This window comes from Neocloeon triangulifer, unplaced genomic scaffold (assembly GCF_031216515.1).
Source record: "Neocloeon triangulifer isolate White Clay Creek 2 clone unplaced genomic scaffold, ASM3121651v1 ptg000020l, whole genome shotgun sequence".
Lineage (NCBI taxonomy): Eukaryota > Metazoa > Arthropoda > Insecta > Ephemeroptera > Baetidae > Neocloeon > Neocloeon triangulifer.
In genome coordinates, this window is record NW_026775561.1 from 920,873 (window position 1) to 947,485 (window position 26,613).

Consider the following 26,613-nt stretch of genomic DNA (forward strand, 5'->3'; position numbering starts at 1 on the left):
AATAAACAAATGCAATAAGTTTTACCATTTCATAAAAAAAAAATAATACAATATCTTTATGCATTCCAAAATTTTTAATTAATGATATAAATGCGACCCAAAAGTGACTGATTTTTTTTCATACAATATGCTCATATGAGCTTTTTTCATTCATGGGTGCCACTTGGCCTTGTGCGCTTGCAATTTTGTGGCTGCGAACATCTTCTTTCCACAGATTGTGCACTCCAGGCATCCTTCAGGCTGAAATCAATCATTATGTAAAAATTGCAGCTTTCTCAAAATATTACTTTTCATACCATATCAGACTTCGGTGGCATATTTGTGGAGCCAAACTTTATGGAAGTTTTGCTCTTTGCCTTAGAGCAAGCAGCAGATGAATCTGCGTTGGCTGAAGTCGAGGCCGCCGTGGCAGCAGGATGAGCGCAGGTTCAGCAGGTATGGCTCCTGGTAAAGTTGAAAATGGAAAAATTTAAAAATTATTTACAAAACCAATTTTCTTATTTTCAATACGAGTCAGTAATGAAATCAAACTGCGAGTATCAATTTAATTAATAATGTTTAAGAAGGAACTTTGATGAATATGTACAATAGCAAAAACTTTTATTTGTGAATTGAAAGGGCGCATTAATTTAACTACATATCACATATTTTACATTTAGCACCTTCTTATTATGTATATTCTGTGTGCTTTCTATTTAACATTTTCAAATTTAAATTTGTATATAATTCAATCAAAAAGGTTTAAAATAACTAAATAAAATATAAATATTATAATATTTAAAATATATTGAAGTGAATTTATTTTTAATAACATTGAAAACCTCAACATGAACTGAAGGGGGCTCGACTACCCTGGCCTTGAAGGTCTTTTTGACCAGAGCGCCCGAAGGCCCAGAGTCTCAAACTCCTGGAGCCAAAACGTGATTGAGTCGTCTTTCTCACGGCCTGAGCGCAGAGCGAGCGCAAAATTTTTGAGTGCATGAGCGCGAGCGCGGCGCTCATTTTGCGCTCAACGATTTATTATAAATTAAACAAATTTTGATGTAAAATTTAAGACATTTTCACAAAAATGTGTAAATTTAACAAAATTATTTTTTTCTTTCTCAAAAAGCGTTTTTCAGACTAATTTATGTTTATTTTTCTATTCCCAAACAAAAAAAATTAGTAGGTATTATTCATCGAAAAAAAAATAACAATGAGCGCGAGCGCACAATTTTTGAAAACTTGAGCGCAAGCGCCGAGCGCAGAATCTCGTTGAGCGCGAGCGTGAGCGCAAAATGTCTGAGCGCAGACAAGTATGTTAATTTTCTGCAAACTTAATTGATTGAAAATGGGAAACCTTGTGAATAAAAAGTTTTGAAAAAAAAAAGGATGAAATTAGGCTTTGAAAGATCATAATTTTCCTCATGGTGTCAATTAAAATTTATTAAAAAGAATAACATCAAAACCTTTGAAAGTTGGAGTTTAATCTTGTGCTGAAGAATAAGTTGCATGAAAATATTTATTTATTTATTCAGACGCAGTTGGCCGTCGACATTCTGGAGCTGCTCGACGAAGCCCCTGTTAAGGCCCTCGGGGTGTGGCGGGGGGCGCGTGATTGACCCGCGGTTCGGCCGGGTTGCGGCGTCGCCAGGGTAAGCCGCCCTCACCTGCTCCACCCCCGCAGAGGGGCGCGCTGGATCACGGCGCTCGACCCGCCGCCGCGCCTTGGATCGAGGAAAGACCAGGGTCGTAGAGTGCATCCCTTGGGCCTTCCCCCTCAACAACCTCCACCTGAGGTCACCTCTGCATGTGTGATAGTCCTGGCAAACACACACCGGCAAAATGGTGAGTTTTCTTCTGAAAGTCTTGTGGCCGTCACCACTTGATGGCGCTTGAGTGGTAAAATCCCGAGGGTACGCGAAGGTGCTCGAAGCCGGCCATGTTGGCTGCGATTTCTCAGCCGTGCACCACGCTAAAATTAGTGCACAATTTAAACCAAATTTGAACCCGAACAGGGGTGAGTTTTGTGAAAATTCCATAACTTATTTTGTTCCTGATTAATTGCTGAATGTAAAAATCAATAATCCAAATCTGTAATTCATTTAATTCATGTAAAATTCTTTGATTGAAAGTGCATACAAAAAAGCACATGGTAATTTTTCCTTTCTCAATAATTAATTTGCATATTTATTTTTGCAGTTCAATAAATCAACACCCAAAAGGATTCTCTGCTTTTCTATTGCACACCTAACTCCCTCAGTGGCGCCCAGACGTTTTGAACCACTAAGATTGAGGACCTGATGAACTCGGACCAGCTCGAACAGAGCGAGGGTGGTGACCAAAACCGTGCAGAGGCAGAGGACAAGACGACCGACGCAGACCGTGCAAAGGTAGAGGACAAGACGACCGACGCAGACCGTGCAAAGGCAGAGGACAAGACGACTGACGAGACAATGTCGAAGGAAAAGAAATTTGTCGCACCAAAGTGGACTCCGAAGAGGCCCAAGAATTACTTCACCTTTCTGGAGAAGCAACTCAACATTCATAAAATCACCGATGAACCTCTTCGGGTGAGTGAGCTTCTCGGAAGCATCCCTCTCGACGAGCTGGAGGACTCCGTGGTCCAGAAGATGGCGGCCGTGAAGGAAACGGACGCAGGTGCATTCCAGGCTCTCAAGGACATTCTGCTGGAGGCTGCGGAACCTACCAATCTAGAGAGAATCAAGCTACTGTTGGCAGGAGAACCGCGAGGCACCTCCAAACCCTCGGAGTACTTGGCCAGGCTGCAAAGGTTGGCCAACGGGAACGGCATTGAATCTTCTTCCGACTTCATGAACAGTTACGTGAAGGTGCTTTGGCTGCAAGGCCTCCCGGAGCCAATGCAGAACACCTTGTTGGCCATCGAAGACCTGAATGTGGCCGCGAAGCGAGCAGATGAGCTCATTTCTTGGTTTGAGATGCAGAAGAAATCAGAAGGAGCGGCCGCCGCTTTCCTTCCACCAGCTCCAAAAGTGGCTGCTGTTGAACAAGCCCCAGACAGAATTGCAATTCTGGAAGGTCGAGTTGACAAGTTGATTGACTTGGTTCAGGACATCAAGATCTCCACTGCTGCGGTCTCTTATGAGCCTCGAGGACGTTCGAACTACCGAGGCGGCAACAACAACAACAACTTCCGTCGACGCTCTCGTTCCAACTCCACGGCTCAGAAGTTGATGGCTGATGGGAAGTGCTACTACCACTCCAAGTATGCTGACGAGGCGTACAAGTGCGTCCCAGCTTGCAAGTTGTATGCTGACTTTCAGAAGAAGCAAGCCGATCCGGCAAAAAACTCGACGGGCAGGCTGCAGAATTGAGTGCGGCCGAAGCCTGCCCACCTGTTACTGGCCGCCTTTTTGTTTTTGATTCAGCAACTAAACTTTCATTTCTTGTGGACACTGGTTCGGACGTGAGCGTCCTGCCCAGAAGATTGGTGTCCGGTTTCACAGAACCTCTCAACTCATTTAATTTGCGAGCGGCCAATGCTACCAAAATTAATATTTATGGATTCAAAACAATTGATCTCTCACTTTGCTTGCGCAGAACCTTCACCTGGACGTTTTTGATTGCGGACGTGGACCAACCAATCTTGGGAATTGACTTTCTCCGCCACTTCCAACTCCAGGTTGACCCTGCCAACAACGAGCTTCGAGACCCACTTACGTCTCTCAGGGTCAAAGGCTGTACCCACAGTACCACCACTCCCTCAGTCAAAGCCCTCCAGGAGGAGCAGAATGAGTGGTTGTTGCTGTTGAAGGATTTTCCTGAATTGTTTTTGCCCAAGAAGAAAAAGGGACTGCCCAAGCACAAAACTGTGCACAGAATCAGCACCACACCTGGTGCGCCTGTTTTCAACAAATTCCGTCGTCTCCCTCCGGACAAGCTCAAGGCTCTGACGGACCAGTTCAACGACATGCTGGAGAGAGGCGAGCTGGAACGAGCCAAAAGTCCATGGTCATCAGCAGTGCATATGGTCATGAAGAAGGATGGCAGCTACAGGATCTGCGGCGATTACAGAGCTCTCAATGCTCGGACCATTCCGGACAGATACCCACTGCGTCACCTGCACGACTGCAACCATGCCTTAGCAGGTTGTAGCATTTTCTCAACCTTGGATCTTGACAGAGCATATTATCAAATTCCAGTGGCCAAAGAGGACATTCCAAAGACTGCTGTTTCTACACCAATTGGACTCTTTTGGTACCCTTGGATGCCTTTTGGGCTAAGAAATGCAAGCCAGAGCTTCCAGAGACTAATGGATGAGGTACTGGGAGATTTACCATTTGTGTTTGTTTTTATTGACGACATTCTGATCTTCTCCAAGGATGAAGAGGAGCACAAAGAACATTTGAGAATTGTCTTGAGAAGACTAGAGGAATATGGTTTGACTCTCAACTTGGCCAAGTGTGTCCTGGGAGCAGCCAGTGTGGAGTTCCTCGGCTACAAGATCAGCGCCGCTGGCACTGAGGTGCTGCCAGAGAAGGTTGCAGCGATCACGGAATATCCTGCTCCGAAGGTGACCGTCGAGTTGCAGCGTTACTTGGGAATGCTCAATTTTTACCATCGCTTCCTTCCGCAGATTGCGAACATCCTGGCACCCTTGACTTCCCTGCTGGTGGGGCCCAAACACCCCAAGAAGAAGGAGCCACTGCCATGGACTGAGAAGGAGGAAGCAGCTTTTCAGCTCTCAAAGAAGGCCCTTGCCAATGCTGCCCTTTTGGCTCACCCAAGAGCCGAGGCCCAGTTGGCTTTGGTCACAGACGCGTCTGACGTGGCCATTGGTGGCGTCGCCCAGCAGTTGGTGGACGGAGCGTGGCAGCCCATTGCTTTTTTCAGCCGAAAATTGTCTGCTGCCGAGAGAAAATACTCTCCGTACGACCGTGAGCTGCTGGCCATTCACGCTGCGGTCAAGAAGTTCCGCCACCTGGTTGAAGGTCGAGATTTTCATATCGAAACTGACCACAAGCCCTTGACCTTCGCCTTTACCAAGAATAACCCGGATTGCTCTCCCCGTCAACAGCGTCAAATGGAATTCATCTCTCAATTTACCACCAACATCCAGTTCCTTCGAGGCAAATCAAATGTGGTAGCCGACGCTCTGTCCAGGATTGAGGCCATCAACCAGGTCATTCCCTATGACCAAGTGGCCGACGCCCAACGGACAGACCCTGAGCTGCTGGAAATTCTGCAAAATCCTGCCCATTGGCTGCTGGAAGAGAAGAATATTTTCAACAGCAAGAAGAAGCTGTGGTGCGAGGTCTCAACTGGGACTGCTCGCCCTTTCCTGCCGGAAAAATTCAGGAGAATCGCCTTCGACCATGTCCACACACTGGCTCACCCTGGCGTTCAATCTTCGATCAAGCAGGTCAACCAGCGATTCGTGTGGCCAACCCTGAGGAAGGACTGCACCGCCTGGGCCAAAACTTGCCTGGAGTGCCAACAAGCCAAAATTACGAGGCACACAAATGCACCTTTAAAAGATTTTCCTCTCCCAACTGAGCGTTTTGAGGTGGTTCATGTTGACCTCATTGGACCTCTTCCTCTTTCCAGTGACAACAAGAAATACTGCATGACCATGGTGGACAGGTGGACGAGATGGCCAGTCGTCATTCCTTTGTCGGACATCCCAGCCGAAGAGATTGCTGGCGTTTTTCTACTACACTGGGTGGCCCAGTTTGGAGTGCCAGCGTACGTGGTTTGCGACCAAGGTCGACAATTTACCTCCAATGTATTTCACGACCTGGGTGAGAAACTCGGTTTTGAGGTTCACCACACCACAGCGTACCACCCACAGGCGAATGGCATGGTCGAGTGTCTTCATAGACCACTGAAAGCTGCTCTGCGCTGCCACCAACGAACCTGGACAGCTGCCCTTCCTGCTGTGCTACTCGGTCTCAGAAGTTCCTGGAAAGAGGACCTGGCAGCCACTTCTGCCCAACTGGTGCTCGGTCACAACCCTCGAGTACCTGGAGAATTTTTTGAGCCGGCGCCAAACAATGCGTCTCAATCTCAATTTGCTGCTCAGCTCCAGAAGGCGTTCGATTCTCTCCGGCCAGTTCCTGCTTCTCACCACACACTCAGAAAGTTCTTCGTTCACCCAGATTTGGCGCGCACCTCTCAGGTATTCCTGCGGGTGGATGCAGTGAAGCCACCCCTTTCGAACCCCTATCAAGGACCCTACAAGGTGCTGCAGCGTTCGGAGAAAACCTTCACCCTGGAGGTGAAGGGCGCGCCCAAAAAGGTGACTATTGACCGCCTCAAGCCAGCTTACCTGCTGTCCGAGTGGCCACCAAGGGATACTGACTCGGAGGAAGAGAACACTCGGACGTTCACCGTGTTCCCTGCTGCACCTTCCACACCACCTCGGCACCAACCTGCCACTGTGGAGGAGTTGCAGCCACTAGCAGAATTGGTCCCAGATGACCTGCCAAATGATCCAGCGCCGCCGGCTGCGGTGCAGTCTGAACCACCTCCACCTGAACCTGACGAGCACCAGCCTGAGCAAACTGAACCTGATGATCAGGAGTCTCTGGTGCCTCCTGATTCTCCAGCAACGCCGACCACAAACCCATCGAGTGCAGAGCAGAGTTCTCCGGACATGCAGTTCAAAGACTTTTCTTCGACTCCGAGACAAACTCGTTCCGGTCGGCAAGTGCATTTCCCCAAATTTTTGAAGACTAATTTTAAGACCTACAGTCTCAAAGGGGGGTCCCCTGTGGCCGTCACCACTTGATGGCGCTTGAGTGGTAAAATCCCGAGGGTACGCGAAGGTGCTCGAAGCCGGCCATGTTGGCTGCGATTTCTCAGCCGTGCACCACGCTAAAATTAGTGCACAATTTAAACCAAATTTGAACCCGAACAGGGGTGAGTTTTGTGAAAATTCCATAACTTATTTTGTTCCTGATTAATTGCTGAATGTAAAAATCAATAATCCAAATCTGTAATTCATTTAATTCATGTAAAATTCTTTGATTGAAAGTGCATACAAAAAAGCACATGGTAATTTTTCCTTTCTCAATAATTAATTTGCATATTTATTTTTGCAGTTCAATAAATCAACACCCAAAAGGATTCTCTGCTTTTCTATTGCACACCTAACTCCCTCAGTCTCAACTATTCAATTTAATATCGAATGTTAAATGACTTGCTCGCTTTAATTGCAAATCCAAAATTGAAAAAGAAAATTTGATCAGTAAAAGTTACAGTCTGTCCCAATATCCTACCGAATTTTCGTGTTTTTGGGGGAGCCGGGAGGAGCTGAACTTTAGCAAGCTTCGCGCAGATGTGTATAGTTTATTCAATTCATTATTTATTCTCTCGCAACTAGTCAACAAAAATAGAAAAATCACATTGGGAGAGAATTGGCAGCCAGCTCTAGTAAACAACTTACTTAGCTGTTATGCATTCAAATGTTTTTACATTTAACTTGACTTTAAAGGCTGGAATAAGTACCAAAATATTGATTTCTAATTGAGTAGGAATTAAATTTTAAATGACCCAAAAATTAATATTTCAGCATCACAAAAATTTAAATAATTGACCCCTTATTATTTTTAATATATTATTTAATTTTGCATTACAATATTTTTTTGCGAGGTTGACTTTCATAATACAAACATAGTGTCACATTGGTTGATTCAAAAGTGTTCATTCTGTTAAAAAAAAATAATAATACATTTTTTACTAAAATGCTGACATTTATCTGAAAAACAAGTTTTAAAATTGGATATTTTTTAATAAGTTTAAAATGTTATTTTCAAAACTTAGAATTAATGAAAATTTGAAAGAAAAAAATTTACTATCTTTATTTTAACAACGATAAAATAGAAATGGATATAAACTCCAATTTTTAATTTGAGTTTTTTCATTTTCTTTTTTGTCTCAGCACCATAATAATTATAATCATCATTTTGAAGATTATAAAATAGAAATAATTTTTTCCTCATTTATGGCTGCCATGTCCCCCCTCCACCATTGGCCACTTGGTGCGCGCGGTGGAGTGGGGCAGGAGAGGGGAGGAGCCGAGTCTGCTGCTTCCGTCCGTCGGCTCGTCCCAGTCTCCACGTGGCTCGCCCTCGATCAAGTAAGACGAGCGTTGTACGTTCAGTAGCCACGACATTTTGGAGACGGGCCCCGCGGCCCGGCCCGGAGGCTTCAAGCCTGGCTTGCCCCTCGAGCGACGCAGCACGCAGCGGCCGCGCGCGCGACGTGAGCTTCAGCGCGGCTTCCTCGAAAAAGGTATGTAATGTGCGCGCCCTGCGACTCCAATCGCAGTTTCAATTGTTATATTAGTAAGCGTTCCGTACATTATTCGTTTTGAGAGTGCATAATTATTTTATGCGAGATTTTATGCTGACTTTCAGCGCTTCTATTAAATGTTCCGCGCGCCTCTTTAAATTCTTTGCATTATTTTCCACTTCACATTTATATTTATTTGAGTTTTGAACATTCAGCAGACTCTCGACCTTGAAGGCGCTCACCCGAGACGAGCGCTTCCTACTTTTTGTGACTGTTTTCGATTTGTTTGAGTTTCTATATAATTTTACAAAAGAATTAGCCGTGATTTAAATTTCGTGTCAAGATCAGCTGCACTCTTATATCATCGAATTATAATTTTTAAAAATCCTGCGAAATCGAGTCTCTCATCCTCAGGCCGCGCACTTTGGAATGTTTTTTTTTTTTTTTTTTTAATTTATCGCTGCGCGCGGTCTTGGCAATGATTTTGCGTTTCTAGCAAAATGCATTCCGCACTCTTTTGATGCGTTTCCTCTTCATTTCACCTTTTGCGATCAAAGCGATGCAGAAATGCGTTTTGGCACTTTGGACAAAATCCTCTCGAGAGAGGAACCGGCACTTAATGCGTTGCTCGCTCTTTGATCCGCAGTTTGTCCAATGATTGGGCCTGCGAACGCACTCTTCGCTGAACAAGGAACTTCACGCGAATCTTCTTTCGTTTTATATAATTTTCGGCGCACGATATTACGTCGCTATCATTATTATATAAATATTGCTATCTTATATTAATAATTTTAACTCAATAAAATTGAACTTTCCTAGAATGGTTACAAAACTTATACTTGAGAACGCAGACTCAAAAATTTAATCTACAAATCAGAATAAAACTTACATTTCAATATTCATACTTAATTTTTTTTTTTTTTGTAATTTTTTTTTGTACAGTCCTCCGGCCAAAACTATTCAAAATCAATTTTTTCCCCAATCATTTCAGATTTTGAAAATGTGTGAAAATGAATAAGTTGTTTTGGGAGGAAAAGGCACCACCACTACAAAGTTGTATGAAAATTTAACTTTACTATTAAAGCGGTTCAATGTAATGAAAAATAAAAATTTATGAACACATTTAAACAAAATCTCTAAGTTCGTTGAACATTTATGTTATTTCTTATTATTTATAAAATTAGATAACATTGAAGTTGCAAGTAAAAAAACTTGATCCAAAAATAATGATATGAAATTAATAAATAAAATTGTATATAATACCTTTCAAATGAAAGTTTTCCTTTAAAATTTGATCAGGAAGTGTCTAAATATTTAAATTTTTAACAAATCGGCAAAAATAAAATATTTTCTTGATTATGAAGATTTTTCGCTGGCCGCAGGTCATGGCAAAGTTCGCCAGAGCAGAACTTGATTCAACTCCAGCAACGTACAAGAGAAATTTCGCCCAGTGAACTGATCGTTGACGCGTCTAATTTGCGTGGACCTCACATGTAAACTTTGTTCGCGCGACACCTCAATCGTGGACTATCTATTAATAATTAATATGCAATATTTTTCCACAAATAAATATCCATTTACATTGCCTGATATTAAAATTAAATAACTTTCACATGTTTTATCATTTGAAATAAATTTTAAATTATCAAAATAACACGACGCATTACACTCTGAATATTATTATTATAATTATTTTTTACAATTAAAATAATAGATTGCGCACGTGAAAACCTTCTCAGTGTGCGTTTCTTTTCAAATTCGTTGAGTTTGCACAATAATTTTAAATCAATAATAAATTTATGAAATGGTTCATTCGTCACAACAATGAAAGAGATACAAATATATTTCTATTATTCTTCATTATTCTTAATATTCAAGATCAAAAATTATCTGCGGAGCGGCTGCGTTTAGCAATATCTTTTTTTTTTTATTAAAATTCTTAAAACAAAATTGAAAAACAATTAAGTTTTTTACTTTTATTAATCCACAGATATCAAGGGGAAACTATTCTTGCTCACGAAATAGGGTTGCAAATCGAGACCGTAACTGGTAGAGCCGTTTTGTTTTTGAATAAATACAAACTTTTTACTCCGAGGAAAAGCCCGAGCTCTTCACTTGAACTAATTCCGAGTTTACAATTTTTTTTTCTTCGAAATTTATTATATCGGCGGTGAATCAAAATTTACGTTCACAGTGATTCAATATTATAATCGCTTCAGTATTCTTCTTCTACGTTGGCAATATTTTTTTTTTTTCAAACAAGATAATAATTTTTTTAATTATTGTCATCGAGGTGAGACTCGCAGTATAATTATGTAGCGATTGCAAAAAGAGCGCTTTTTTACTTTGTTCTGCGATTTCTTTTTTGAAACATGCACCAGTTTCAAAACGATGTTTTGCGTTAAAATAACGTTTCGCGCGTTCGGTCGCTGCAGTGCGCGCGGATGAGCAAGTTTGTCATGACTCGGAAGATTCGTCGCTCTCGACACCTCGCATTGTTGCGTGTCCATAATTCTGCTCTCCTTCAAATGGCCCTGGCTTGCGTTCTCTGAATTCCTTTTCCTCGCCGACCGACGAGTGCCACTTTTACATTTTGATTCTTGTCGTTCATTGTTGCTATGAAAATCCCATTTTAATTTCATTTCGATCACTATATACGTAAAAGTGTAAAAAAGCACGTCAAATTGTTATTTTTTATTTTAAATCGGCTGTCACATAAACCCATAAGACTAAGATTGGAAACCAACTGGGGCCGTTCGAATTAGCTAAAAAGCTGAGAAATTCGATTAAACAAGTCACTTTTTAGATTTACCAAGTTTAACAGATTTTTTTTTCCATGCGAAATACTGAAATAATAAAAATGTTGATTTTCTCATTCCAAACATTTATTTATTATCATCCAATACTTTTCAGCACTTTTGAACCATTCTATGTCAACATTTTTTTTTGTCTTTTCCTTAATTGTTGGGCCGTATTGATGGGCACATTCTTAAGCTACATAACAATGGCGGAGAATTGGCGAAAAAATGCGCGTCTTTTGCACAATTTAGATGCGTTAAATGTTCTTCATTTATTTATTTAATTATCATACCGCGATAACACGTGCTTCATTTTGCTGTGTCACAAAAAAATAACATTTCTTTTTGTTGAAGCCTTATTGTTTTTGCAACATATAAATAGTAAATTGCATGCGATATATCTGCTTCAAACTCACTTTTCAGTGTTCGTGTTAAAGGTCAGAGCGGAATGGTTGCTAGGAAAAAATTATTTAAAAAAAAAAACTGCTAGTCCTACGTTATATTTTGCAAGTGGAAATTTGAACCAATATACAAAAGTTTTTGAAAAATTCAGAGCATTGCCTTGAACACGTGAATTATTATTTTTAAAATGCTCTCAGCTCTTCAAACACGAGTCTTGAGCTTTTATTCTTTTTATTTTATTTCCTCATTTATTTTTGCTCCTGCGATTAGTTTCTTGAGTTGATGAAACATGCACGAGTGTTAAATAATTTATGCCAAGTGATGCTCAGCTCTTGGGCATCGTTTTACGCAAAGAATATTATTCCACGAGGCGAAAAGTGCATTTTTGTGATTTTTGCCTCGCGTTCCGTTGCTGAGGAGCAAGTTTTGTCTATGGGAAAATTCGGCGCTCTCGACACCCTCGCGCCGCATTGGATGCGTTTCCAGAATTCTCTCTTTCAAATGACCCTTCGACCTCTGAATTCCTTTTCTTCGCCAAACGACGAGAGCCACTTTTCACACTTGAAAGGCGCACATAATATGCATTGGGTCGCCGGACTTGGTTTTTCCTGTGACGTGGCTCAATCTGAAAAGGGTGCTGCTTGTTGCAGGTAAAGCACAGACCGATGAGACTGCCGAAATGTCTTTTTTTTTTCATTCAATTTTTTTTATAATTGAAAATAAAATTGAATAACTGCAAAAGAATTATCACTTTCAAAAAATTGGCACTTCGTACATTTTTAAAGGTGGGCAATCAATATTTAGTCGCATCAGTGTTCATTGGATTAAAAATGTTGGCATTATTTTTTTTCTTATGCAAATTAATATATTTTTGAAATAATTCCACCGAGGAGAGGCGCAGGATCGTCGATCGTCAGGGTTTCTTTTTCCTAATTTGTCCTGCGATTACTTTTTCGAGTTGATGAAACATGCACGCGAGTGTTAAATAATTTATGCCAAGTGATGCTCAGCTCTTGGGCATCGTTTTACGCAAAGAATATTATTCGTGGAGTAAATGTGCATTTTTGCTTCCTCGCGTTCAGTCGCTGAGGAGCAAGAAAAGGGAAAATTCGGCGCTCTCGACACCCTCGCGCCGCATTGTTGCATTTCCAGAATTCCTCTCTTTTGAAATGACCCTTGGATTGCGTCTCTGAATAGTTAGAATATGAGAACATGATTGGAAACCTACTCGGCCAAGTGGCTAAAAAGCGGAGGAATTTAATTTAACTACAAACACTTTCGATGCTCCTCTCGTTACTTGTTCTTTATTCAATTTTATAATGCATATAGCGATTGTGAGGTGTAGCAATTTTTTGGCCTCGATTATCAGAAGAGGTAATATTGACCGAAAGAAGTAAAAAAATGAAAAATTGAACTTTTAAGAGTCTGAAAACTTTTCGTTTCGTGGAAATTCAATATTGGTACAGGAAGATTCGATTTTGCGCGCCCTTCAAAATGATATACCCTAATTATCACTTCCGTAATTCCGTCTGCATGCAAAAGCCGAAAAACGAATTTTCAGCATGCCCGATCGGAAGCCATCTAGGATTTTGGGGTTTCCTGGTTTTTCCGAAAAAACAATAGTTCTAATTGTTTTATCAACATGATATCTTCACAGATGAAAGAGACGATTTTATGGTCACGTGGGTGTGCATATTTGCCATCTCGACAGGCCCGTTCGGACGGAATTAAGCAGGAGTTTGTCAAACTGGCTGTGGAAAACGCTTGCGTCAATCTATGATCTATTTAATCTGATATTTTATTTTGATCTCTGACTAATCAAAACACAGATAAAATAAACAAAGAGGTCAAATAATTAATTAATATTAATATGATACTTATTAAATTAAAACCATTTTTACGCAATGATGCGTTACGCGCAACTTGGAAGTGCCGCGCGTTGCCTACGATGAATTTGGCACTGGCCGAGAGCGCGGCCAGTCAGGGTAGCGGCCAATTTTCATCATTCGCCATAATAATAAAGCAAAACTTGATTGCGTGTGTTGTGATAAATAATTAGAGCAAGATGAAAAAATAAAAATTTGTCTTCGAAAACCAATTTTTCATTTAAAATTTCTACAATAATCTCAAATCTGATGGTCAAGAGGAGAGACGAGAGGTCAACGTATAAATTCCATGTCCTGATTCAGAACACAAGAGCGTTTTTCTGCGAAAAAAAAATTATCATTTTGAATTTGATTATCCTCGGCTATACTTGAGGCGGAGTAAAATTTCCATTTGAGAAGTGCATTGTGTAAAATCTGCAGCCCAAAAAGTGCGAAAGCTAAATTTGAAGGCTTTCGGTGCGCATGGAATTTCAGAAGAAAAAAAGTTGTAAAATTGTATCAAGTTGATGGATTTAGACCGCCCTGAAAGGGTTTTACGTGGACGTGTTGATGAAAGGGAATCGCGTGATGGTCGATGACCTACGAACGACTATCATGAAGATTTTGATTGAATCAAATGCGCGCGCCACGATTTTTTTTTCATCTCGCAGGATGAAAAATCAGAGAATTTCCAAGTTGATAATTTTGCAGCGTTTATTGGGATAATATGTGTCACGTGCTTCATTTCATTTTTTTTTTTGTATTGTTTCAGCGAGACGATTTGGAGTCGGTTGCCTGTGCAGCCGTGGTTCTCGAACTGAGACTGCTGAGCGCGCCCCCAGCGCAGAGACTGCCCCAGGACTGCCCTGATCTTGCCTTCCCTCGTCACACTTGTTGTGTGTGCCGAGTATTTGACTCTTGCAGCGGTCCGAGACCTGAGCGCGCACACGAGCAAGACCGGCCCGTGAGTACAAACAGCTTTTTTTTTATCTTTGGCGCGCAACATTTTTTGTCAAGCGCATTTAGAGAGCCATTCAAGTGCGTTCAATTGCTGAATAATTAACTCTAGGAAAGAACAACCCAACCGCACCTGCAAAGCCTGCATTATTTAATTCGTGCAGTCAAGAACGACTGAACTTAAAAAATCGGATTGATTGTGAGCAATCCCTTCTCCTTTGCTTTGGAATTTTCTTAATTTATTGCGCTGCGATCCGGACAATGGTTTTTGGAGGGCGCAAATAAAACAAACTCCGCACTCTTTTGACGCGCGTTTCCTTCATTTCGCCATTTGCGATCGAAATGATGCAGATTTTTTAGCTCGAGAGTGGAATTATTCCGCGTTTCGTGCCCATTTGCTTGCGTTTGACTCTCTTCTCTGCGCAGTTGTGCTGGGTCGCTCACGATTGGAATTTAATTTTTGCGCGAAATTCAGCCTCCATCACGTCATAAAATTAAACTTTTCTTTTATGGCTAAAAAACTTACTTGAGAATTGACTGAAATATTACATCAACAAATCATCAAAAAATTAGAATATTTATATTTTCATGTTTTTTTTTTTTTTTTGTAATTTTTATGAGTTCCGGCCAAAATTATTCAAAATCAATTATTTTTGCTGTATTTTTCAAGCTATCAAATGTTGCTAATTTGTGAAAATGAATAAATTAGCTCTCCTACAAACTACAAAGAATTTTAAATTCGAGTGATTATAAAGACCCAATGCACCGCAGTAAGAAATGTAGAAACTAATTATTCGTCAATTTTAAAAGAAAAATTCCTTATTGAATCAGAAATTTAAAGACTTGTCTTTAATTGCGAATTTCAAACGACAATGATGAAGGTTTTCGTTGAAATTTCTTAAACTTAGTTGAAGGTACTGAAGATTAACTTGGTTATATTTTAGCGGTTAAATATAATTAAAAATAAAAATACATGTATTGAAAACAAATTTTTTTGTCTTGTGAACATTAAAGTGATTTCATATAAAATTAGATTTGAATTTGAAGTTTTCAGTTAAAAAGTGACCCAAAAATATAATTTAAATTGATAAATAAATTCCAAATGAAATTTTTGTTGTAAAGTTTGAAATATTATTGGGGAACTGCTGACTAAAAATTAAATCTTTAACATTAATTCAGTACAAACACAAAATAAAGTTATCCTGTCTATTTTCTTGATTTTTTATGAAGATCAAGCGCAAGATTTTTCGCTGGCTGCAGGTCTGGCGGTTTTTTTTACAACAAGGAAAAGCTCTTTGCAACTACTTTAGAGTTTACCAATTTTTCGTCTACGCGCACTTTATCGTTCTTGGTTGGTGAAAATGTTCATGATTTACGTTCCAAGTGCGGTGATTCAATAATATCGCATCAGTATTGATTTGATCAAAAACGTTTGTATTACTTATCTTATGAAAACGTTTTTTTTTTTCATTTCTTCTGCGATAACTTGTTGATGAAACGTGCACTAGTTTTATAGAAATAACATCGCCCGTGCCAACGCTTTTAAATTGCAAAAGATATCGCGCAGGAGAGCGAAAATTGCCGTTTTATTCAAAACGATGCACGTTTTTCGGCCACACAGCTCTTGGGCATCGTTTTACTCAAACAATATTATTCACCGAGGTGAAAAGTGCATTTTTGCGATGTTTCCTCGCGTTCGGTCGCTGCAGTGCGCGCGAGGAGCAAGTTTTGTCGATGGGAAAATTCGTGGCTCTCGACACCCTCGCGCCGCATTGGATGCGTTTCCAGAATTCTCTCTTTCAAATGACCCTTCGACCTCTGAATTCCTTTTCTGCGCCAAACGACGAGAGCCACTTTCACAGCATTGATTTTGATTCTGCGGGAAAACTTGATTTATAAATTATAATGATGAATATAGACTCTGATATGGAACGTTTCCTTAATTTCCTTCACACGCGCAGCCTTCCTCACACAATTTCAAAAGAATTAGAATAAGAATGAAGCGAAAAAAAAGAAAATTATAAGTCGTCTTGGATTTCACCTCCCTTCTGTTTTGTTCCTCATTTTTATTTTTCAACCAGGGTGTATTGTAAAGTTTTTCTCTGAACCGAAAAAGTGCGTCTTATTTTATAAGCTTTGAGAATTTTATATTTTATTCCGTTCTGTATTTTTATAAGGCGCGGGCTAAATGTGGCCTAATTGTAAGTCTTCGCGTACGAGGCGGGCGATCATCCGCCCACGTTGAGTGGATTTCGGATCGACGAAGCGAGAGATGAGCGGAAAAAGCATTATTCTTGCCTCGCTTGATTCAATACTCGAATCAGTGCCATTTGCATAAGTAGCAAATGTGTGCAGCCGATTTTATTTTATAGACACCGACGAAAAACACGCCCTTGAAATTTATTACTGCTGAGATATAATTTATGATTGATTAATGTGATTGTTCGTAAATTTATCGTTGACTCCGCATTTATTCCGATAAATGATTTTGAAGTCTTGCAATGCCAGGAGCACATGAAATATAGCTGGTCACCTGGACCTGAGTTTTCAAAGGAGTGAGCTCAGGGTGCTGCAGCATTGTTGGAACCTGCAAAAGGCATTTTAAAGAAGATCTAGGTCGCTCTTAGCGTGCCGTGTCAGAAAAATTAAACCACCAGAGCGGCCGAATTGGATATTATTGATTTTTATTCTTTGAAAACAACGTTTTTTTAGAGATTATTTCAATGCGCTTATTAAACATTTAAATTGCTGTTAATCACAATTTATCCGCAATTTATAGCCAAAGCAGAATAGAGAAAAAAACCATTTGAAAGATACAAAAGATATTTTCTGCCATGACATTTGATAAAAAAAAAACATTACTTTTTGTTTAATAATTAATAAAGAGCATCATGTTTTGCTGCTTCAAACTCAATTTTCAGAGAGCATACTAAAAGTCTAAACGAAAAATAAAAATCTGGAATGGTCGTCGCTGTGTAAAAAAAATTATTTTTTAATATAAAAAAAATAACTACGTGACGTATGCATATTTTGCAGTTGTAAATCTGCAGAGAGTACCAAAATACAAAAGATGTGTAACAATTTAGAGCTTTGAGTGGAACACATAATAAATAAAATTTTAATGCTTTAAAATGCACTCTGCTGTCTTTACACATGAGTCTCTGAGAATCTAAGATCGACCGCGTTGAGAGGCAACTTCAAGAAAATTTCCAATTCTTGAATTATCCATAGTTTTGCTCATTTATGAATAGTAGATTTCTTGGATTAAATAGAAAAAGCAAGCCCCGTCATGCATTAAATGCGATACTAAATTAAAACCAAATTGCAATGAGTTCTCTTTTGACCTGCGCAGGGAATAAATTCTCGCTGAAGGAGATGGACAGCGACTGAAATGCTTCTTTCTCCAGCACACAAGTTTTTCCTTTGACGTGGCTCAATCTGCTTGTTGCAGGTAAAGCACAGACCGATGAAGGGTTTTGTGTTCCACTGAAATTTGTGTTTTTATTTTTCATTTCCCTTTTTACAATTGTATAAGAAATATCAGTTTCAAATATTTGGCACTTGCTACATTTCTAAAGGTGCGAAATGAAAATCGGATTCATTTGATTAAAAACGTTATTGCTCAGTTATTGCTATGAAAATTAATATTTTTGAAATAAATTCACCGAGGAGATGCGGAGGAATTTTTTTTTATCTATTTCATTTTTTTTTTAGGGTCAGGCCAAGACAAAGTCTTGTCGGCCTGTGCCCTTTATTAGTGGTGCAGAAGGCACCACCCAATTGTTTTTTTTTATTGTTTTGCTAAAAAACAATAACTCTGTACGATTTTGCTATCGTATAGAGCGCTTTTTTCCTTATTTATTGTCCGATTACTTTTTCGACTTGATGAAACATGCACCAGTTTTAAATTGATTTAAACCAAATGATGCACGCAGCTCTTGGGCATCGTTTTACGCAAAGAATATTATTCGTGGAGTAAATGCGCTTTTTTGCTTCCTCGCGTTCGGTCGCTCAGTTGCAAGATTTGTCGATCGGAAATTTCGGCGCTCTCTACACCCTCGCGCCGCATTGGATGCATTTCCAGAATTCTCTCTTTCAAATGACCCGTGAATTGGGTTCTCTGCAATAGTGAATTCATTTTCTTCCCCAAACGACGAGTGCTAATTCCACATTTTGATTCTTTTCGTTCATTTTTTTCAATTTAAATCCAAGTCCAAATTGTTTTATTCACTATTACGGAAGAGTGTCAAAAAGGCATGTCAAATTATTAACTATTTTTAGAATCGTAGCCTACCAGCCTAAGTGGGTGCGATCGAATGTGAGCTAAAAAAAAAAAAGCTGAGACATATAATTAATCAAGTCGCTTTCCTCGCAGATTTAAACTGCAAAGTTGAACAAGGTCTAATAACTTTATTGATTCCAATAATGCAAAAGAATGATGCAAATTGGTTTGCAATTAGAATTCCAAACATATATTTAATATCTTGCGATATACTCTTTTGTTTACAATATATTTTGTTTCCTTGAGTGTTGTGCACATTCTTTGCTTTATAACAATGGCGGTGAATTGAAAAGGTCGCGGCTTTTGCACAATTCAGATGCTCCACGTTAAATATTATTTTTTCGTTTATTTAATTAATGCTGATTGTGAAGGTGTTAACAGATTTTTTTTACCTCAACCATCACAGGCGAAAAATTATAATTATTCCTATTCGAAAACTAATTCTAAATTTTGTCTATTATCTAAGCTGCTGTAAAGAGGTGATACAAAAAATAAAAGAATTTTAAGTCATTATCGAGATGACAAGAGCGTTAAATTCTGAACTATGAACTATAATTATTAATTATTTTTTTTCGGAGGCCTCGCTTGACGCGGAGTAAAAAAGTGTCAAACCTTAACTTGTACGCTGTCATTGCGCACGGAATTTTAGAAAAAAAATTGTGAATTTGTATTTCAAGTTGGTGAATCTAGACGAATTAAGTTTCAATTGGAGGGTTTTAGTCGTGTTGATAAAAGGGAATCTATTTTGGTGTCAATGACCTTGGAACGATCGACGGTCTAGCTGGAGTATGGCGCTTTCATGATACAAGAGAACAAGAATTCTTCTTGTCAGTGAACCCTCAGATACGGCACCCTGAGCGAGGGCCGGTCCCGGTGGTGCAAACCCCGTCCCGATCGGAGCACCAGGGCCCGAGCTAGCTGCGAGCGCGCGTCAACCCCTCCTTCGGGCGCTCCCCACCCGAACGCTGCCTCCTGAAGCCAACGACCCCCTTCGCCTTCGGTTATCAAAACAGTTGGATGGCAATAGAGAAGGGTTAAATTAAAAATCTTTGGGTGTGTGTGCTGGGTGCCAGACACTTTTCCGCCACTCGCGCTTGCCATTGTTTGCCAACAATCATTTAGATTTTCATGGGCTAATTTTGTTGTAAAATATTTATTATAAGATTTAATTCACTGAAGTGTAGGAACTATTTTAAAAATTCCAGGGACCGTGACATATAAATAAGTTTTTTGGGCTTAAAAAAGGAATAAATTAACTATATTTACAGGATTTGCTCTTTGATACACTTAAAAAAATTATCCACTTTTACAAATGATAATTGATAGTAATTACGTAATTACTGTACTGACAGAAATAAGTACCAAATGTTTTTATTCTTGCACAATCCACTCTTGCTTAAATTCTTAAACTATCCTCAATTATATACTGGCGAAAAATATATTTGTTGTACAAAAATAAGGATTAATTTATCTTTCAAAAGTCTGCACTTGCGAATTGATTTAATAATTTTCTTGCATTCTTTTCCAATTCCAAATTTGGAATAGGCAATAAATGAAAAAAAAATTTTATAGCGTCTGTTCTCATTTTCGCACGTTATTCTGAGTGGAGGTTCACATTGCGAATGAATCTTGCATTCTTTAACACCTTTTCCTCCCGCACGGTTCATGAGTTTCTGAGCGCGTTTGTTTCATAAATTTAATCAATTTGAAAGTAAATTTAAATTAAAAAATTAAAAGTCATTTTTTGTGTTTTTGTTTGAATGGCCTAAATTTTCAATGGTGGATATTATATTATTCTTCAAATAAATTCCAAATTATTAAATTTTATGGAAATGAATATATCGGGCATTTTCCTCGTTGCAGAAATTTTTTTATCTAAAAACAAATGCCTTTACCAGTTTCTGTCACGGTTTGCGATCCTATTTCGTGATAAATAAAATCAAAAAACAAAAATCCGCAAAATAGAAAAAGAAAAACAAACCATTTTAAAATAAAAATTAATATTTTTAAACTAACAATTTCAAGTACCAGCCTCTTTCATGATTTGAAGATGTAAAATTGGTTGGGACAAAAATGTGGAAGTGTTCATTGAAAATTGGGTTCGTCAAGCTTGCGCTGTAACCGATTCATGATTTAGCGTGCTTAAAATTTCATTTAGTGTGTGTTTTAATTTAAAATTGCAAAATAGTTCAATATACAAATATAATTAAATTTAAGAAAGTTATTATAGGAATTAAATTGTATATGGAAAAAATTTACTTGTGTAGTCATTTTAATTTGGCGAGGAGCAAAATTTTCGATAAATAATTATAGCAAAATATTCCAGGCTAAATCCGACATAGTTCACATTCACGGGCCGCAGCCGCTCACTTTCCTCCTTGCGATTCCCAACAACCAAAACTATCCTATACTCCTTTCTCCCCGGCCCAGGGGGTCCAAGGTGAGCCGTGTTATCGGCCCAAAAGGCAAATCTGCGTTTTCGGCCCTTGGATAAAGCAGGCTTCACAGCCACCGATGGTGCCATTTCCAAGAGACATGAAAATAATATTTTAATAAAATAAGCAGGTGTTATCCAAAATTTGCCAACAGTATTAAAATAAGAGGGCCCGGAAATTGTTTGGCAAATAAATTATCAAAGAACTGTGCAAGGCGCACCTTGGGGTGATTTGTAACTTCCGTACGCTGATTTGTTGATTAAATAAGTTTGTTGAAACGCGTTGCACTAAATAGATACTACAAAATTGAACTACTTCCAGATTGTTCCAGATGTTATAAAAAAAATTAGATCACATTGCCTTGGAACGGCCTAGAATGCAAAATTAATATTTGAAACTTTGCACAAATGAATAATTAAACCATTTTTTTTATTATCGTTTATGCAATTTGAAATATTTTAATAATTAGTAATAAAAAGAGGCATAGCGCAAAGAGGAAAAGTAAATTTGGTGGTGAAAATATGCCAGGAAAAGTGCTCAGTGAGCCATATGTTTGTAAAAAATGTGGCCGCTCATTGTGAAGTGAATTTCATAATTCAAAATAAAAATCTTTATCAAACAAATAAATTTTCAAGGGAAAAGTCTGAGGAATATTTCAAACCTTAAAAGAATGAACATGCAGATTTGAAAATGCATCCAAAGATTGGGGTGGAAATTGCTGGGGGAAATAATTTCGTCCTACACATTGAGCAGATTAGAATTTTAATTTTAAATAAAATGTGAATTGATAGGCAATAATAGCAAAATTTACAATAGAAACGAACGCGATCAAAAGGCAAAATCAAAGGCGCAACTGAAATAACTACTTCAGAGCGGACTCTCGGGGGTACTGAATTAATGAAGAATTATCTCGCAAAGAAACTCGTCCGTACGAAAATCCACTCGAGTTGCGGCAAAGTGCGACTTTCCAGTTGGTTCTGGACTAATTCGCCCAGGCTCATTCCGAATCCGTTGTCAAAAATATAATGCGTTTTTTTTATTGGTGCATTCGGTACCCGAATTTCGGCATTTTGGGGTTGGCGAAGTTGGCGAATCTCAATCCTCAATCGGTCGACGGGTCCCCCGCTGGGACGGCTTTTGTTTAAATTTGGGCCCACTGGTGCGCTGAGGCGAATTGCTGTGAATTTTCAATGTTAAAATTTCATTTTGAACTGGCAAAAGGGTGGTGTTTGTCCTTTTGGGGCAGCCATATTGGTTTATAATTAAGAGAATCGATCACCCCAAGTCGCACGGCGGCGAGAAAATGAGGGGTTGTCCAGATAACTTCCCCGGTCACATTGGAGCCATACAGGGGTGATTCAAAGGCAATTCTTATTAGCGGAAGGGAGCAAAATGTGTGATTTCGATCTAATTATTGCCCATTTTCGGCCTAATACGGGCTAAGGGAGGGTCAGGGTAAATTCAGGCCACCCCTCGGAGGCGCCCCCAAGTGGCAAAAGGCGTTAGTACATTGATAATGGATATTCAAAAAAATTATGGATAAACAATAAAATATAATTCTTTGATGTTTTAAACAAATGTTGGATATATTTGATTATTAAATTTTTAATTGATTTTGGTCATTATTTGATGTCAACTGTGTGTTGATTGATTGAAAATTTCTTCTGGCCTGTTATGCATTTAAAAGGTGCATTATATTATTTTAATAGAAAAAATATAATTTTTTTCAGATGTCGCGATGAGCGTAAACATTGACCACGGATATTTTGTCCACGTGCTGTTAAGGACCTTGAAACGGCCACTATGGAGATCAAAGTCAACGACATATGTAACATATCACATTATATTAAATTCCCCTCTTTTTTAAACAAATAAATATTTAGTGATAGTCCGCGACTCAAATGATCCAACAATATTACTTGTGATTAATGAAATGGGACAGAAATCGCAGGGACCAAGAGATTCATTCCAAATTTTCCATCAAAATGAAAACCCTGCCGATTAATTTGTGACAAGGTAAGCACACAAATTTTTTTGTATATGTATGCAATATTTATATTTGCCAAGCTCTAAAAAAAAGAAAAACACAAGCCAGATCCATTGAAAGCTTCTTGAATCTATTCTTTTTTTATTGAATTTTTCCTATTTGTACTCTTTCTAGAAAACCCGCTGATTGTGAGGCTAGCAACAAAAAAGAGAATCCCAAGTTGACAGTGGATGAGGTAAAGACTGAGAATGAGTATGATGACCCAGCCTTTAGGAAATTTATGGAGTCGCTGGAAAAAGAAAGACTTGAATTCAACTGTGAACTATACCAGAGTGTTGTTGCTAAGCACAAGGAATTATTCAAAGATGTCAAACCAGAGGAAACAACAGGTAAGCTTTTTCATCTTCATTTAAATAGTTTTTAAGCTATTTTAATGGTTTGATTTTGCTAAGGTTCCCAGGATGATTCCCTATGTATATTGGATGATATTGAGGAGATTGACATAAAGCCGCCACGAGTGCCACGACACAGATTTCGCCAAAACCAAAACCTGATTGAAATGGAGAGTGCTTCAACATCAAAACTGTACGAAAAAATAAATTCACATGCGTTGTTGCATTTGTAAAATGAAATAATTTTTTTAGAAAAATTCCATCTCTCATGGACTCATCTTTAGCAACAAAGCCTACTAGGGATCAAGATATGGTCACAGTTCAATGCATTTACTTGCAGCCTCTCAACGACTACTTCAAGGTCAAAGGCATGAGGGACTTCGCCGGAAAAGAAGGAGAACTCTCATTTTCTGAAGGAGAAATATGTAAGAATATTATATTTTACATTGAATTTTATTTTAGCTATTTATTTGTTTGAATTTTTCTGTAGTATTCATTGCTGACGCCTCAAGACCACTTTGGTGGCAGGCCGAGAATCGTTTCAAAGAGAGAGGACTAGTTCCATCACAGTTTGTCCAGCATGTACCTGCTAATGTGCAAGTAATTCAAGGTAATAAATCACTAGATTATATTTCAATAATATAAAAGCATAAATTATGTTTTATAGCCCAGCCGTCAGCTGATGGCAAGAAGCTCCCACCTGGTTGCAAGAAGCCCTCACTAACACAATTGGACAAAATCTGGGTAACGTTTTAATATTGTACTTTATTTTAAATTTTACTTGAATTATCTTTATCTTCAGTTTCATCTGACCCAGGGACTTTGTACCCCAATGATGCGATACCAGACAATTTTAGATGAGAAGCCTGCTTCAGCAAAGCATTACCAAGCAAAGATCTTTCGCTCCGTCTTAGGGGTCCGCATCCTAGTCACGGCTCAGTTGAGTCGAAAGGCTCGACGAAATGAGAGTGAAAGTATGCCGATTATTTTGGATGAGGAGTTCCCCAGAGAAGTAGCAGCTGTAATAGGTAAATAACAGCAAAATTGATTTTAAATCAATCTTTAGCGTGTATTTCATATTTTTATAGCTGCTACTGATCTTTGGGCTGCTGATCAAAAAGTCACCAAATAACTCTCCCAGATTGAAGCGAGAGAAAACCTCTCCAATATTTGCTCAGAATTGCGTAAATGCAACAGACGCCATCAACTGAAGTACGCTGGAGAGCCACAATGGTAATTTAAAACTATATTTGCTCATTTTGTTATATCTTTTTTAATTATTTATTTTTAGCCCCCCTGATATGAATTTGCGCCTCGACCCAAGACAAGCAAAAACCAACACGTTTTGGGTTGAGCCTGGCAAGAAATTCATTTAGAGGCATGAGACATATCTAAGTGGCGATGAGACGGGAAAAGACAATTACGTGAAGGTGTGTGTTTGTGTGGATCTCTGCTATACGCGTCTGCATAACTCGCCTCTTGGACCAGAAGTTGGAAAGGTCACCATTATTTTTAAAGGATAAACAGCGAATCGTGGGGATTTTGATTTTAAGGATTAATGATCTTGGTTCCCTAATTTTATTGAATTTTGATGGTTAATTTTGTGAATGAAATTCTTATATGTAAGTCAAGATGATAAGGAAGCATCTGTTTAAAACGGCTGACGAAGGATATATAGGTTAGCAGTGTTGAAAGCGACTCAATCAGATACTCAAAGACAGATTACAACAACAGCTAGAAATTACTGGCTAAAAGACAAATGAAAAGCAATTGATTTAAACACCGGAAACTCCGCTGTGTTTACAGAGGGGATCATTTTGGAAACTCGGCAGGCCAAACAGATTTTGGCGGACATTCAGGCTCGGCACGCCGATATTATCAATAAGCTGGAAAATTCCATCAGAGAGTTGTATGAACATGTTCATAGATATGGCGATTTGTTGGTCGAGAGCCAGGGTGGTCTCATTTGATAACATCCAACGCCACGTAGAGTCTGCTGAAGAACCCCATCGTTTATAAAAAGTTCATACACATAAAACGTTTTAAATAATTAATCCTCATCTTTTGTCAAAACTGCTTTCAATTGGTGCATCCGAGTTTTCAATAGCAGAATAATATTTTTTTGAAGTCCATCAACGCTTTCTGTGAAATGTGATTTTATTTTTCAAAATGTTGCTTTTCTTAATTAGTATTAGCGGCGCATATGTAACTAAAAACTAGATCAACAAAATAAGTGTTGTACTTTGCTTAATTTCCACTATAATTATGACAGAAAAGGATGATTATTGTTTTTATTATTTGAATTGAAACATGAATTAAAATTTTTAATAAAAGTGATACCAGCAAAAAAAATTATTTATTCTCATTACTATTACATATTTATGTAATTGTGATCTCGTCTCGTGATCTCCAATAACAAATAAAAATTGATTTGTTCGAGACTATAACATACATTAATTTTACTTTATCTAGCAATAGGGGTTACGCCCCTTTATGTCTTGACTCCCTGGCTTCTCAAGAGGTTTCTACTCCCGTCTCTCTCGACTGCGCTTTGCTCATGCCACTACACCAGATAGGTTGTTTGCATGGAAACTAAGACCCTCTCCTGCATGCTTTTGCTCACAAAATCCTTGTACACTTGAACACTTGATCTTTACCTGCCCACGATACTGGAGTGCATGCACGTACTAAGCTTAACCGAACTCTTAGAGAAAACAACTTCCGGCCTCCCTTTAATCTCCCAAACATCCTCTCAACCCAAAATAAGCAAATCTACATAGAACTGCATGAGCTGTACAAGAAAATCTTCCCTGCAGCACGATACTAAAAACTAGACCTGTCAAAAATTAGATCTGGCTGAATGGTCACCACCAAAGCCAAAAAATACAAACACAACAACAACAACAACGGCATGCTTTTTTTATGGCTTTTGCTAACGTTTATATCCTTTTAAAAATATCCATATTTTATATTTCTTAAGTATAAACCGACCAAAACATGCCGGAGGTCAACGATAGCAAAATTTTGAAAATAGGGGACGTGCTGAACAACCCGGACAGGCCCCTGAAAGAGCGGTTCCGGGCTTAATTTGTTTACTTTGAAGAACATCGGCGGTGCTACTGCCATTGACTGCATCAAGAAGGCCTTCGACGACCCTTCGGCTCTCTTAAAGCACGAACTCGCCTACTGCCTCGGACAAATGCAGGACCACTTAGCCATTCCAATTTTAGAGGACGTTA

General features: G+C 38.9%; 2 protein-coding genes and 1 long non-coding RNA gene across 3 annotated transcripts; 2 read left to right on the forward strand and 1 right to left on the reverse strand.

Moving 5' to 3' along the window:
* Positions 1-123: 123 nt before the first annotated feature.
* LOC132203867 (uncharacterized) lies at positions 124-1,857 on the reverse strand. Its single transcript, XR_009442471.1, has 3 exons — positions 1,449-1,857; positions 297-444; positions 124-240 (listed from the first exon to the last, which is right to left on the reverse strand). It is a non-coding gene; the product is annotated as an uncharacterized LOC132203867 (long non-coding RNA).
* LOC132203866 (uncharacterized) lies at positions 1,856-3,341 on the forward strand. Its single transcript, XM_059632015.1, has 2 exons — positions 1,856-1,999; positions 2,182-3,341. The coding sequence occupies exon 2, from the start codon at positions 2,283-2,285 to the stop codon at positions 3,333-3,335; it is 1,053 nt and encodes a 350-aa protein (XP_059487998.1). The 5' UTR covers positions 1,856-1,999; positions 2,182-2,282; the 3' UTR covers positions 3,336-3,341.
* Positions 3,342-8,084: 4,743 nt separating this feature from the next.
* Positions 8,085-25,743, forward strand: LOC132203877 (uncharacterized). The gene is made up of 12 exons (XM_059632027.1): positions 8,085-8,256; positions 14,094-14,285; positions 22,726-22,823; positions 22,879-23,011; positions 23,157-23,371; positions 23,435-23,567; positions 23,627-23,799; positions 23,865-23,984; positions 24,042-24,118; positions 24,177-24,402; positions 24,463-24,607; positions 24,666-25,743. The coding sequence occupies exons 5-11, from the start codon at positions 23,263-23,265 to the stop codon at positions 24,504-24,506; spliced, it is 882 nt and encodes a 293-aa protein (XP_059488010.1). The 5' UTR covers positions 8,085-8,256; positions 14,094-14,285; positions 22,726-22,823; positions 22,879-23,011; positions 23,157-23,262; the 3' UTR covers positions 24,507-24,607; positions 24,666-25,743.
* The last annotated feature ends 870 nt before the right edge of the window (positions 25,744-26,613 follow it).